Source organism: Lycorma delicatula, chromosome 5 (genome assembly GCF_047948215.1).
Source record: "Lycorma delicatula isolate Av1 chromosome 5, ASM4794821v1, whole genome shotgun sequence".
In the NCBI taxonomy this organism is placed as follows: domain Eukaryota; kingdom Metazoa; phylum Arthropoda; class Insecta; order Hemiptera; family Fulgoridae; genus Lycorma; species Lycorma delicatula.
Window position 1 is genome coordinate 156,673,213 of NC_134459.1, and position 14,765 is coordinate 156,687,977.

Sequence of the window (14,765 nt, forward strand, 5' to 3'; positions counted from 1 at the left end):
TCTCTTCGCCTATTTTGATTCATATATTTTCAGATTTGATTATGTTTTAGTATTCAAATCTGTATACCGACTGTAAAGGGAGGTAGTTTTGATTTTTTTTCACAGTCCGAAGGTTTAATATATTTGTTAAACATTATCTTGAAAGTTGATTTACTTCTTTTCCTTTTATTTGTTCTTACTAAAACTTTGCCATCATTTATTTTGTACAACATTTTTCTCAGTTTGACACATTTTACTTTATGTTTCTTAATTTTTATTCTAGTTTCTATGTCCCATCAATGTTAACACAGACATACTAAGAAATTTCTTTAATAGAAGTAAACAACTTCAGTTTTCTTCTTCCTTACAATCATTTTTTGACAATTCTGTTCTATTTCACCCTCAATTATTACAGTTGGTTATTGTTTATTTTTATATCCAGTTTCTCAGTTATAGTTCATTTAAAAGTAATTGTCTTTTTTCTCATGTTGATTTCAAGAATTGATTATAAATAATCTTATTTTCACAATTTATGTTTATTTTCTTTATTTCCCTTTAGAAATAATAATAATATACATTTTCATTCATCAACATTCTTAGTACAATTTTTTTTTCAATTCATGGTACTAAATCTCTGGTAATGTTTGGTTGATAAAAACCAACAAAAGTAAGTTTACAAAAAGTAATTTTTTTGGTTTAGCAGCACAATTAGTTTAATAGTATTGGTGTCCTGCATCCTTGATACAGAGTACAAATTAATAAATATTTTGTATTAACCTCTTCCCTTCATCTACCCTTCCATTTCTTTTCTTCTTCCTTGTACTCCCTGTTTGCTTTGTGTATCTGTATACATATTAATGTTCATTAATATGATATTATGCATATTAAGTTATTAAATGTTTTTATTTTTTTAGGAAGAAAGTTTTGAGGTAATGTCTGGTCCGAGGTTAAGTTATGATCCCAGTTTGCATAACTGGGATCCGATGAGTGAGGACTTTCATAACAGAGAGTTTAATTGTTATGTTAGAGGTTCTGGAGCAAAATTAGAATCGCAGTTGCAATTTCTTGAGAAGAGGTAGGTTTTGTCAGTAAGAATTTCTGTTTAATCACGTTCTTCTCTTCTGGATTCTTTGATTCACTTGTTATTTTAAGGATTTGAATTTACATTTTACTATCTCTAGAAATGTATTTTTGTTAAGTTTGTTTTAGAATAAAAGTAAATCTGTGTTTTTTTTTTACATTTGTGATGAATGTAGCTGTGTTTCATATAAAATATATTATACATTTACTTTGCGATTTATTTTACTTAATTCCATAACAATATAATCAAGAAATAATAAAGTTGTTCTTTGTAAGGGAACAGTGATCAGGTAGGAAAAACTAAAATAACTGATATGTTAGTAAATTATTTTCTTCACTTTTTTCTGAAGATGTGAAGAAAAATACAATATATATATATATATATATTAGGCTTGACATTAATTGATGAGAATCTCAGGTTTTAGCATCAAATTGTGAATATATTTAATCTTTTTCTTGCTGAAATATCTATCAGGGCTAAATATTTGTAATATATCTTCATAAAGCAAGGTACTTAAGATAGTGAAAATTCTTTTTAGAACTCTGGAAGTTTAAAGTTCTGGTGCTCGAGACATGAAAAGAATATGAAAAAAAATTGAATTTTTAAATTCTGCTGTGAAATGCACCCTTTTATCAGTTATAGAATCCTCTTACTAGAATATTTAATCTGTATTTTTGTATTTTAATATCACCTGTGCATGTGTGTATATACATATATATATTTTTTTTTTTTAAAGTCAGTCTTTTCAAAACGCATATCCTCTGTACTGATACATATTGTATATATAGTCCAACTTGATCCACCTAAATACAGAAATTAAAAAAGATAACACTTACCTTATTTATTTTTTATAGCATTTACAATAGCGCATTTGTGGTAACCCACATCTTCAGTTGTAATTTTAGTTTTTAATTTTAATGTCAAACTACATATTAAACTCAGACATTTAAAGTATATATAATATAAACATTTTTTGATAATATATGAAATTTCTTTTTTATCAAATTAAAATTGAAAATTAGAGAAATAAAATAAAATTTTTTTAAAAATATATAAAATTAAATTATGGAAATTAAACACTACATACTATAAAAAAGGAACTGACAAGAAGAAATGTGTTGAGGCATGTATAGCAGCAGATAGAGGACATTTCCAGCATCTATTGTGAGAAAATAAATAAATATAAATAATTTTTGTTCACCTACAATATACAGTAGAGTATATTATGTTTATAAAGATTTTTTTAAGAATATTAATTTTTGGGTTGCTTATCTTTTGGTGATATTCATATATGTGTACTAGCAGACCCAGTAATGCTTCGCTGTTGCTAGATTTGAGTATATATATATATATACTCCGAATAGCTTTGATGTCATGTGGCACTTAATAACCTTGTAGTAGCCCTGAGAAGGGCTGTTTTTGTTGTCAATTGGCTTCAACGGCTTTTTGTAATTAATAACCTTGTGGTAGCTCTGAAAAGGGCTGTTTTATTTGTTAGCCCTAAGAAGAACTGTTTGGTCTGGAAGCTGGTCTCTGGCAAAGTCGACTTGGCTGTAGTTGGGGACTTACGGCTCTTCCATTGAAATCAGACCAGGCTTTCCCTCAGTGGCAGTTGGGTCCCACTACAGCATGGCAGTGGTGGCCCACAGAGCCTCGCAATGTCGGGTCGGCATTGGTTGTTCTTCGCTGGCGCGGCTGAGGCAGTTCTCCCCAAGCAATCTCACGCTGGACTGACACTGTTGAGTCTGCCGGCTAGGGCAATTGAAGTCTGGCTAGCTGAAGTGGGAAGATGGCATCTGCGTCCAGTGACTCCCTTGGTGGGCTGGCCAGGCCTGCTGCTCCTGTGAGGGTGTTGGTATCTGCTGGGAGGTCCCACGTTGAGGTGGCTTCTGTCTTCTTCTTGGTCTTCTCCAGGTGGTGATAGACAATGAATTGAAAATTCATTTGTGCATGCTCTTTTATTGGAACATGAGAGTGGTGGGGCCACTGTGCCGCTATGGTGGGAGAACAGCATGGTCATCTGTGCGGCAGGAGTGACACTTGTACCAGTGCATATGTATATGCTTCCGCTGACATCTAAGCTACTACTGTTGTTGTTCGGAGATATATATATATATATATATATATATATATATATATATATATATAAAATTGAAAGTTTGATAAAACATTAACAAAATTAACATTATGGAACTTCAAAATTTAACCTTAAGGGAAAGGTTAAATTTTTGAAGTCCCCTTTCCCTTTTCCCCGTTTCCTATTTTCATTTTTCCATATTCCCTTTGTTCTATCTTATCTTTCACTTATTTCCCTTTCCCCCTTCATTTCCTTTTCTTGTTTTTTTACTTTCCCTCCTTGTCTTCCCTTTTTTTCTTTTTTCCATTTATCCCTTCTTCCCTTTTTACTTTTTTGATTTTTCCTTTTCTCCTTTTTTCTTGCATGTAAATTGGTCCAGTAGTTTTTTAGTCTATAGCAGACACACACATACCAGAAATATTGAAATGGAATTGTAAAATATTTAGTATAGCATGTGTTTGCTTTATGTCCAACAGATAGGACTGTTTTTAAAAAAAAATCTTTACCTGTCACAGGTGTGAAAAATTAGGTATATACCTACTATAGTATAAATACTATACTAAAATTTCAAAGCAATCGTTGAAGAACTTTCAGAAATTTAAGATTTGAATAAATAACATTTACATTTTTACAAATATATATATATTTAATTAAATATTTTCTGTATGTTGCTGTCTCTTTAATACATGCTATTTAATTTTTAAAAAGTAGACCTTTCAGACCAGTAGGTTCATTCTTGTGAGTTCAGCATTTGAAGACTTTAAATGTATTATACAATGTAACATAAAACACTGTGTATGCTATTACAATTACAACCATACTGAATCTTACAATTAAAATTTCAATTCATTACAGTGAGAGTTCAATCTTTTCATTTAGTATTCCTATTTTTGTCAAGGTTTTGAAGGTAATGCGGTATTAACTTTCAGTTCCATAGTATGAGTGGGGGTAAAAATGAATTTTCTTTATGTTCTGAAGATAAAAATACTATTCACTTAAATTGGATTTTCCTTTTATACATATATATATATCTTTAGAATATATTTAGTATCTTAATATTTATTTAGTTAAGTGGCTCTTCAGAAGTTTGAAAAATTTGAGTGGAGCAAGTTAGAAACATAGTTTGTTGTCATAATGGAGGTTTGAATGTTGACATTTATTTTTATAAATGTTTTAAGTATATACCAATAGATAGTAGCCCAAGATTGTTAATTTACTAAAAGAATACTTTAAACATATTTGAATAAATCATTTTAAACATCGTATTTATTTATACAAGAAAGTAAAATACTTTATTTTTTTAACAGTTTCATTAAATTACATATATAGTAGTTTAATTTTGTTGTAACACAGAAAATATACTTTTAATATTAAAACGCAATTATACTTCTTTTTTTCTTGTTTTTGTAAAAGTTTAGATGAGAATAAATTGATACCTTTCAAAACAAAATAAAATAATGAAAACTCAAATCTTCTTCTTGTTTCTTTATGTTATAACATTTTAAAATAAAATAAAAATAATTTCCCTTGACTTTCAAATTTGTGTTTGCTCATTTTTACACGTTATATGAATAATTTGAGTGTAAATTATCCTTATTTATAGGCAGTACGTGCTTTCAAAATGCTTTTTAAAATTAACCCAGTCATATAAATAAGTCATAATAAATATTTCTTGTCGAATGATATTCATTATATTTTATTATTTTTAGATCTTTGTGTTTTGATTTCTGTAGCCAAGATACATAAGAAAATTAGTATGCATATTTATTAATTAATAAACATGTAAGTCTTGTAGTTGTGTGCCTTTGATATAATTAGTGGTAATAACAATCCTTCAAGTTGAAAAGAAAAAATATGTTTCATGGTGTCTCATTTTGAAGTATAATGGGATGTTGCATGCATGTATATCTGTACGTGTGTGTTGCTGTCTGTCAATGTAGAACCTGTGTGATTTTAAGAACCTGTCTTGTCTGTACTCCTGACACATTTTCCATACCAATCACTCAGTTTTGTCAAGTTGCAACATCATATTGTGACCTTGCACTCATTTCTTTCATAAGTTATACAAAATAACTTATTTTAAAACCTTTTTCACTGAATGAATACTGTTGATTACAACTGAATTGGGACTGCCATGAAATAATGCTGAGTAATATTTAAGGAGAAATAAAATTGTAAACCCTACTATTCATTTGTGGGAAAAGATTAGACTAAGTAGGTATTATTACTGTGTTAGTTAAGTGAAAGATAGTTATTGAGGTCGATTAATTTGTTCAAAAATCGTTTTAAATTTTATTTTTAAGTTACACCATCCACCAATGAATGCTTTTTTGTTTTTTGTTAGTATTTTAATATATGATTGATATATATATAATTCATATATAATAATTATATATAATTATATATATAATTCACATTCACAAGTAATTGTGAATGTATGCTCATTTGCATAAATAGTTTTCTTATCTCTTTTTGCAGGATTAAAGATGGGTATGATTTATATGTAAGTGGAATTCCACATGAAATGACACAGGTAAATGATTATTTTATTTTTACAGTTAGTCGTAAAATCTTTGTGATTAAGTGGTCATCTCAATTCTATATAAAAAGCACATCCGTGACTAGATGCTAATATGTTAATAAGTGCCATTTGCTGCTAATATGGATCAAATTGTTGTGAAAAGCTGTTAGTCTTGTCATTATCTCTGATCAGCTTCGGGCAACATTTTCCTGTAATGCTGAAGCACTTTGATTGAATTCCATGAGAAAATATAATTTATTCTGACTGGATTTGAATTTCCTGTGTATTGTTTTAGTTAATAACATTTAGTTTAAATCTAAACAATACATACTGCCAGGCAGTCTACAAACTTGCAGTTTATTCTAAAAACCCTCTTGGATCAGGATGAACTGATGTTTATTTTAATTTTTCAAAATGATAAAATATTTTTGACATTTAAAAAATTTTTCATTTATTATAAGATAAAATTTTTTATCTTGTAACAGTAATTAATGACAAATTTATATTTAATTGCATCAAGTGGAGCCAGCAACTAGGATCGTGGTTAATGTGCGACTGACCACTTGCTTGTCTGAACACATTCCACCACTAATACAATAGTGGTGCTATCTCCAACAAAATTATTGACATTAAAAAAATATTAATACTATTGAAAAAAAGTAAATATTATTTATTAGAAAAAATAGAATTTATCTTTCATTTTTTTTGTAGAAGTGAATTGTCTACTTATAAAAAAATTATATTTTTTGAAGTGCATAGAAAATTTTGGTATTTTGTTTTTGTTAAAAATTTCAGACTTTTTATAAAGTTTGTGTTACTATTAATGTATTTCTAAATTTGCATATTAGCATTTAGAAAACTGCATTCAGATAATTTCTGATTACTCATTCATGAATGCTGGATTGCTTTTGGCATGAATTTTTTAATGTTTCAGTTAGTAGAGAATGTTAAGTTTCTTTATTTTGATGAGAATGATTGCTTATTATTATTATTTAAGTTATGGTTTATGTGACTCAAGGTGTTATTTATTATTATCAGTTACGGTTTCAGGGGATACAATAAAAAAAGTTTTACATTACTGAAACATTGAATTTATTATCTATTTATATTATATAATTTATTTGTCATATTATAATGATGATTTTTATTTTATTTTTAGGATATGTTTGCCAATATATTTTCTAGTTGTGGAAAAGTTTCAAAGGTGAGCATTGGAAGATCAAGTGGTGTTCCCTACGATTATGGGTTTGTGACTTATACTACATTAAGGTGATTTCTTTTTTAAACCTTTATTATTTTTTACTACATGCTATTTAATCTTTTATCATTTTGTTATTTAATCCTAGATTATTATTTTTATGTTATGTTTTGGTGATTTAAAAAAAAATTCACACAAACTTCTTACGAGTGAATTGTATGCAATATATTTCTTATGTATGTATGAACTATAGAGTAATAAGACAGAACTCAAAAAATGAAAGATGTTTATTCCTTAAATTATCAGACTTTATTTCCAATTAAAATTTACATGAAATAATAAAATTTAGTATTGATTCTTAATGTACTTGTTAATACAAGTACATTAGTTAGGTTCTTGATGATCATTATAATAGTATTAAAAAAATGCTTATTTATAATGATTGCATCTGAATCGACAAATTGTGAATCTGGAAATTAATATTGACTTAGTAAATCTGGTTGTATAAAGTATTACCGTTTAGTATCATTACATCAGTGGTTTTAGGTGACCTAAAAAAAGGAATGTTACTTTAAACAGCATAGCTTCACAGAAGAAAAACTGGCATTCCATACCAAGTAAGTTAGAAAATTGATGAGTGAAGTAGGTTCCCATCCTTTACTGAATTGAATGTAACTTGTACATTATTGTGAAAAATGCAAACTGCATTCAGCCAGATAATTTCACTCTACTGCACGGACTAGCTAATTCTGTCTTCCTTATACAATTAATATCCATGAAAAATTTACTTTATATTATAATACTGAAATAATATTTATGTCTTAAATATTTAATATTTATATCTACTGAAATATTTATGTCTTCCTTTTTAGGGCTAATGTATTTTTTTTTTTAATATGATGCTGAAATATTTTTGTTGCATAGAAGTTACTCATATGTAATTTGCTCTGTAAATATTATTTCATTCATTTTTACCTTTTAAATTTTATCTTAGACAAGTTTTGGTCATTTGATGAAAATTTCTAAGGTTAAAAAATTTTTATTTGCATAATTTATCTTTTATTTCATTAATATAATAATACATGTAACATTTGTACATTATATAATATCAGTATAATGTGAATATTTTTATTTGTTTGACCTGTTTTGTAACAAATATTCATTTTTATTAATATGTAGGACAGTCTTCTCCTATTTGATCATATGTACTGGTACAAGAAAATAAAACATAATGAATTCTAAATGCCATACAAAACACATCATTACATTTGAATAGTAAATATCTTACAGCTGTAGTTAACATCTCAAAATAATTAAGTTATGTAATAAAAAGTGAACTCTTTTCATGATAAAAAGTTCTAATGCAATTACAATAGCATCAGCATTATGAAATTTCATCCGCTACACCTCATAAGTTTTATATTAAATATTTTAATCATTTTTCATGTAGAAAAAAAGCTGACAACACAGTTGCAGGACTTTCCCATTATATTATTATTTTCTGATGTACGACTAAAAACAACACAACTTAATTAAAAATATTTATAATTTTATTTAAATATAATATTTTTTGTTTATTTAATTCAATGATTCTAACTAAAGCGGGCATGCATACCATACTTCATTCGCATGGGTGTGGTGGTACTAGTGGCCACTTTAAATATTATTCATTTATTTAATCCTGCTGCTCATCTGTGACCTCACAACATAGCAGACGACTACAACAGCTGTATGTCAGTGCTACACTAGTGCTCCTTCAGGTGAGTGGGGGTACTTACTATTGAGGCAGTATACCCACTTAGCTGCTAGTTTATTTAGATAATTTTTTGGGGGAGTGCGATTTTGCAAAACAAAATTTTTTCAAATATTATTTTTTAATCGTTAACAAATGTGCTTAAGAAAAAAGTAAGACCTTAATTAGGCAAAATCTCGCCACCTTGCTATACAGCTTCACTCCCTAGACCTTTTAAGTTGAAAATTTAATGGCATTAATGCCATGTATATAGAAGTAATCACAAAGTTCGGTTAAAATCAGTCTAGTGTTTCTGAAGATATAAGGAGCGCAAAACTGAACATACACACACACACACACACCCAGTCCGCAGAACTGGATAGCATGGCAAAGTCAACGAACTAAGTTTGCAGTTCTAAATGTAACCTAACCTAAAAATGAAATGAAAACTGGAAAAAAAATTAAAAAATAAGCATGAAAACATTATATTTCAGTTCAGTTATATTTGTAATAAGGAATACATTAAAAAAATACCTTGATTTTATTAGACAATTTTTTTTTTTCCATTTGATGAACCACTTTTTCTTTTTTTAAAGGTGACTACAAATCATGCTGCTAAGTAGCAGTAGTTGATAGTACTAGGTAGCGTACAAAAACTTGATAATATACTTGAAACAATAAAAGTTAAAAGAAAATATTGCACAGCTTGTTTTAATAGTAAATTCTCATATGTAAATAAAACTGAAGATGAAACCCATCAGTTCAAAAAAAAAAAAAAATATTAATTTACAAGATGTAAATTAATTTGTAATTAATTTACAATTTACCAGTAATTCATAAAAAAATAAAAGAATATTCTAAAAAAACACAGTGATATCCAAAAAAATTACAATTAAATTGTAAACCGTACCGTAAGAGTCTTGCAGATATCATTTCTTCCGCTCAAAAAACAAATTTCTGTAATATAAATAAAACTGTTTCTAACAAAATGATACTGATCTCAAAAAAGGTAAGACACTACATTTCTATTATCAAAATCTGTTATAGAAATTTGTTTAAAAAAAATACATTAAATATATGTAATAGACAATAGATATACAATAATAGATAATAAGCAACGTTTAACCATTACATATAATAAGAAAAAACTAGAAAAATTTGTTACAAAATTCTTACCGGCCTGATTTCATTTATATGTAATACATATCACATTTGCAGAAATAATACAATTCTTATGATTATTTGTGTTTAATAAACAACCATTTATAATTATAATTATCTATGTCTTACCATTTTTGTAATCAGTAGCATTTTGTTAAAAACAGTTTTATTTATATTATAGAAATTTTTGTTTTTTGAGCGAAAGAAATATCTGAGACTCTTACTGTACAGTTTACAATTTCATTGCAATTTTTTTGGATCAATTTATCAGTTTACAATATCTTGGCAGTTTTTGTAATTATGGACATCTAGAAATTTTGCTAGTCTCTTTAAACTTGCTAAGTGATCAGTCCTCATTAAACATTACTTCTTTGACCGATTCCCGTATTCATGGGATCAACTAAAATCCCTTCTTTAATTTTCAGTGCACTTAATTCACAAGAATCCTTCCTTGACTATCCTTCTTCATAGCTTTTATAAATTTTTTTTTATTAATCCTAATTCGTGAAGGGGTGGTAAAAATATTTTTTCTCATTTAACTAGAGGCTCATGAATGTTTTTTTTTTCAATGGGAGTTAAGTTTTCACATTTCTTTTGCTATAGAATGCTATCCCATTCTAATAAAAGAATAGTATTTTGTATATCCTAACTGCATACTTAAAAAAATTATTACATTTAAATCTCTATCCATGTTCTGACTGTGCTCTTTATAATTACTTTTACAGTAACAGTTTCATAACATTATACATCTCTTTCATATTAATTCCATAACAGATCAGTACCGAAGGACATTTATACTATTGTGAAGCATTACTGCTTCTAAACTATACTTGAAGGAAAATCAATAAAAATGCATTGCTCCTCAGGTTCATGAATTTGCACAAATTGTAACATAAGCTCATCAGTATTTGTACAGTAAGTAATTTTCCTCAGAGTATGAGAAAAACCTTTCAGTTGGCCTTGATAGCCTTAGATTTTTATATTTTTTTTTAAAAAGTAATTCCACCCATGCAATCTTAAACCTAAAAGTTCAATCTCTTACAAAGTCATTTAGCACCTTACTAACAAAGTCTATCACCTTGTGATATAAGATGTGACTCGCTGGATTTTAATTCAAAGTCTGAATCATGATCTTTAATGTTTGCATCTGCATTGCTGTTTTCATGACACAAGTTTTCAGGAACTTTGGGAACTGGAGTGGATTTACTATGAAATACAGGTATGAGTGTAGATCATAATATAACAATCATAAGAATAACAATCGGTTAAGTGTTCTTTTGATTCATGCCAAACCATAGGGACATCAAATGACAAGGCCTGTTAGTCATTCTCTTAAACTGACTACACAGTTATTACCATATAAGAAGAGCCCATATTTTATTCTGCAATTTTCGAGCCAAAATACAATTTATAAGCTTTTCCAATTAATGATGTACTATTTTTCCTATGTGATTTTATAGTGAACTCACCATTTTATATATTCAGATATATTCAAAATATATCGGAATTGTTTACACACTTGCAAAGGCATTATGAAACTTAACTATTCGTTCACTTATATTAAGTGAACGAATAGTTAAGTTATCAGACTAACTGAAGATTATATTATTAAAAGCAGTAGATTTACATAACCATCAAGCTTTGTTTACATTTGACTTATACAAACTTGATGGGGTTTGTTCATGTATGCTTCAGTAGAAGAGAGGAATGAATTCATATATGATGTTTGTGACATGATTTATGTTATTGTTTCATGATTAATTACCGATTAGAGTTTAAAATATACACCCAGCACATAAACATAAAGTAATCATATATAAACAAAAGTAAATATATATAAAAAAACATATAAGTAAACATATAAAATAAAAACTGCACACATGTATTCTATGTATCATATAATATCAATAATTTTCAAAATTAAATTTTAGAAAAATTCTGACCTAGATCCATTTTCAGCATTAAAATACAGACTGGTTTCATGTATTGCATATTCAGATACAAAAATATGCTTTGGGCATGGAGTCATCAACAACAACAATGGCCAATGCTTATTGTCCTTCACAGCATCAAATCTGGTTGTGGGAAACAGCATCTTCCAACACCCACTCAAGCACCAGACTACTTGGCGAAATCCACTTTGTATTGTCTCTGCAGTATTGGATTATGTTCTGATAAGTTCCTGATTCCAGTCATGACTCCAGGATGTGCGTGCCATGCGAGGACTAGGTTGTGGATCTGATCACTACCTTGTTTGGGTCAAAATACCTGTGCACCTTCGTTATGCAATGCGCAAGTCACCACAAACAGCCAGATGGAACTGGTCACACCTGATGGATCCCATATACAGGCAGGAATTCCAGATTGTACTTTCAAATCAATTTGAAAACAACTGGCGATAATAAATGATGTTGATGATGAGAAGAACCAGGTATCTAAAGCCATCATGGATTTCAGATCATTGCCTGGACATAGTGGAAAAACAAAAAAAAAAAGAAGCAAAATTGACTAACTATGAACATTATCAGCAATTAAACAAAGATTGTCCTATGGAAAATGAAAGAAGGCATCTTGGAATGAGATAGTAACTGACCTTGAAGAAGCCACATCCAAGTATAAATACCAAATCCTGTACCGCATACTTTAATTAAGCAGGAAGACATAATCGACCAACGACAATATACGAAAGATTGATGGATCTTTTGTGCAATCACCAAATGAACGGCTACAGCGCTGGAAGGAATTTCTCTAGGAACTCTACAACCACAATTCTACTCAAGGATCTCCCGCAGCCCAGCCACAATTTATGCATCAGCAGTACCATTACACCATGACCAGCCTTTAATTGAAGAAGTTAAAGTACCAGTACGGTTGCTGAAGAATTGGCAAAGCACCTGGCGGTGTTCTCAGAGTTACTGTCAGAATATTTAACTTTTTTGCATTTGTAATTTGTGTGTTTTTAATTATAGTGATAATTTTTTTTTTTAATATTCTAGGGAAGCAGAGAGAGCAATTAGAGAATTAAATCGTAAACCGCCCTATAACTTAAGAGTAGAATTTAAAGAAGATGAAGAAAGTAAAATAAGACGTCAAATGAAGAATTATAATTATAATGAAGGCCACGATTCAGATTCATCTACACTGCGCATAAGGTAAGCGCGATTGTTTTTAAATGATTGAATAGTTTAATAACAACTACATAACACATAACATAATAACATAATTTTAATTTTGAGATATTTAAAAAAAAAATAATTTTTATTGGTATTATATTTAATTAACATTGTTTGTTGTGCAGCTCCTTTTAGTATATTTATCCATTTTTATGAGTTTTTTTTTGATACTTTTTTGCAATTAATCCTATGGTATATAAACAAATATAAAAAATCAGACTTAAATGTTGACTTAAATCAGGTGAATAAATGATTTTAATTTCATATTTATTTTTTGTCATTACAAAGGATACATTTTGTGAGATTAAGTATGAAAAATATATTTGGCATATCTCTCCCTCAACTTGCTTTGCATCTAGTCAATCAATCTGTGAATTCTGTGATGACTTTTTTATAGATTTATTTCTCAATAAGTTGAATTTCCTCCAAAAGGGTCATTGTTTTCTTAAAACTGTGATTTCATAATTTCCTTTGAATGAGAAGACTCAGTCCAGTAATTCTTGTGTAGCAAGGCAGGTAAATTGTCTTGGTGTGGTGGTGATGTGGCAGTTAGTGACATCGTGCAATTATTCAGTACCATACATCACAATTATTACAGTTATTCTATTATTATAATATAATTATTTGATATCCATACTGTTCAAATATTGCCATAAAAATTTGTAACCATATTGTAGTAATGTTATCAATTGAGCATTTCAGTCAGGAGGATTTCATTTTAATCTTGAAAAAATGAAGTCTGATCACTCCACAGCCCAAAATCCATACCAAACAGTAACTCTCTGAGTGTACATCATTTTGTCATGTATATCTTAAGGATTCTCTTTTCCAGAAATTGGCAGTTTCGTTTGTTAACGAAGCCATTCAAGTGAAAATGCACCTTGCTATTGAAGAGTTTTTTTTGATAAATTTCTATCCACGTTTTACCTGTCTAAAAACCACCAACAAACTGTCTCCATTGTAAATGACCATGTGGTTTCAATTGTAAACTGAATTCTGTACCCGCATGTGGTGATCTTTCATGAGAATATAATACTTAGTTATTTTGTACAACAACAAATTGATCTTGTTGGACTTACTAATATTTTCATGGTACAATGGCAATATTCTCATCAGATCTACTAGAATGAGAGAGCTCAGGTATTTTAATATTTGCATTTGAGCATGTTGCTTTGAATTTCTTGATGAGCCTACAAATTTCGTGGTGGGGGTAACCACCTCCACTTTTTCTTCTACAAATCCATCATCATTATGTTAACTTAGTCACATAATATATGTTACTATATATATATATATATATATATATATATATAGTATATATGTATATATATATATATATATATATATATATATATATATATAACGTTATGTTATCATAACATTAATGTTATGTTAACGTAGTAATATCATAATCATCATCATTATGTATATGTAACGTTATGTTATCGTTATGTTAACGTAGTAATATCATCATCATTATGTAGATGTAACGTTATGTTAACATAGTAATGATGTAACATTCATTACGGTTTTCTTCAATTAACGTTACGTTACGTAATGATCAACTCGTATTACCGATGTTAACCTCTGCTTTTTCTGAAGGTAACGATGCTGTGATGTTGCTGACAGTGTCAGCAGACTTTTTTTTTTTTTATGATGATGATACGATAGTGTTGTAAAAAATGGACACCGCTTCCACTGTTGATGAATTACTCCATATTAATGGAATGTTAACCGGCGATGGTACAGAAAAAACCAGTCTACATCGTATGCGAAAGGTCTCCCATTAATAGTTCGATTTTAAATACCTCCCGCATTACATAACCTTTTCCACTATTCCCGA

At 28.9% G+C, this 14,765-nt stretch overlaps 1 protein-coding gene across 5 annotated transcripts in view; it reads left to right on the plus strand.

The window, feature by feature from the left end:
* The window catches only part of LOC142325515 (uncharacterized), a 106,597-nt gene that overhangs the window by 25,522 nt on the left and 66,310 nt on the right, over nucleotides 1–14,765 (plus strand). For all 5 annotated transcript variants that reach the window (XM_075367378.1, XM_075367377.1, XM_075367381.1 and 2 more), the window contains 4 exons: nucleotides 894–1,054; nucleotides 5,616–5,670; nucleotides 6,818–6,927; nucleotides 12,746–12,901. In XM_075367378.1, the coding sequence (XP_075223493.1) occupies nucleotides 912–1,054; nucleotides 5,616–5,670; nucleotides 6,818–6,927; nucleotides 12,746–12,901 (464 nt within the window). In that variant the 5' untranslated portion in view covers nucleotides 894–911. The remainder of the gene's footprint in view (nucleotides 1–893; nucleotides 1,055–5,615; nucleotides 5,671–6,817; nucleotides 6,928–12,745; nucleotides 12,902–14,765) is intronic.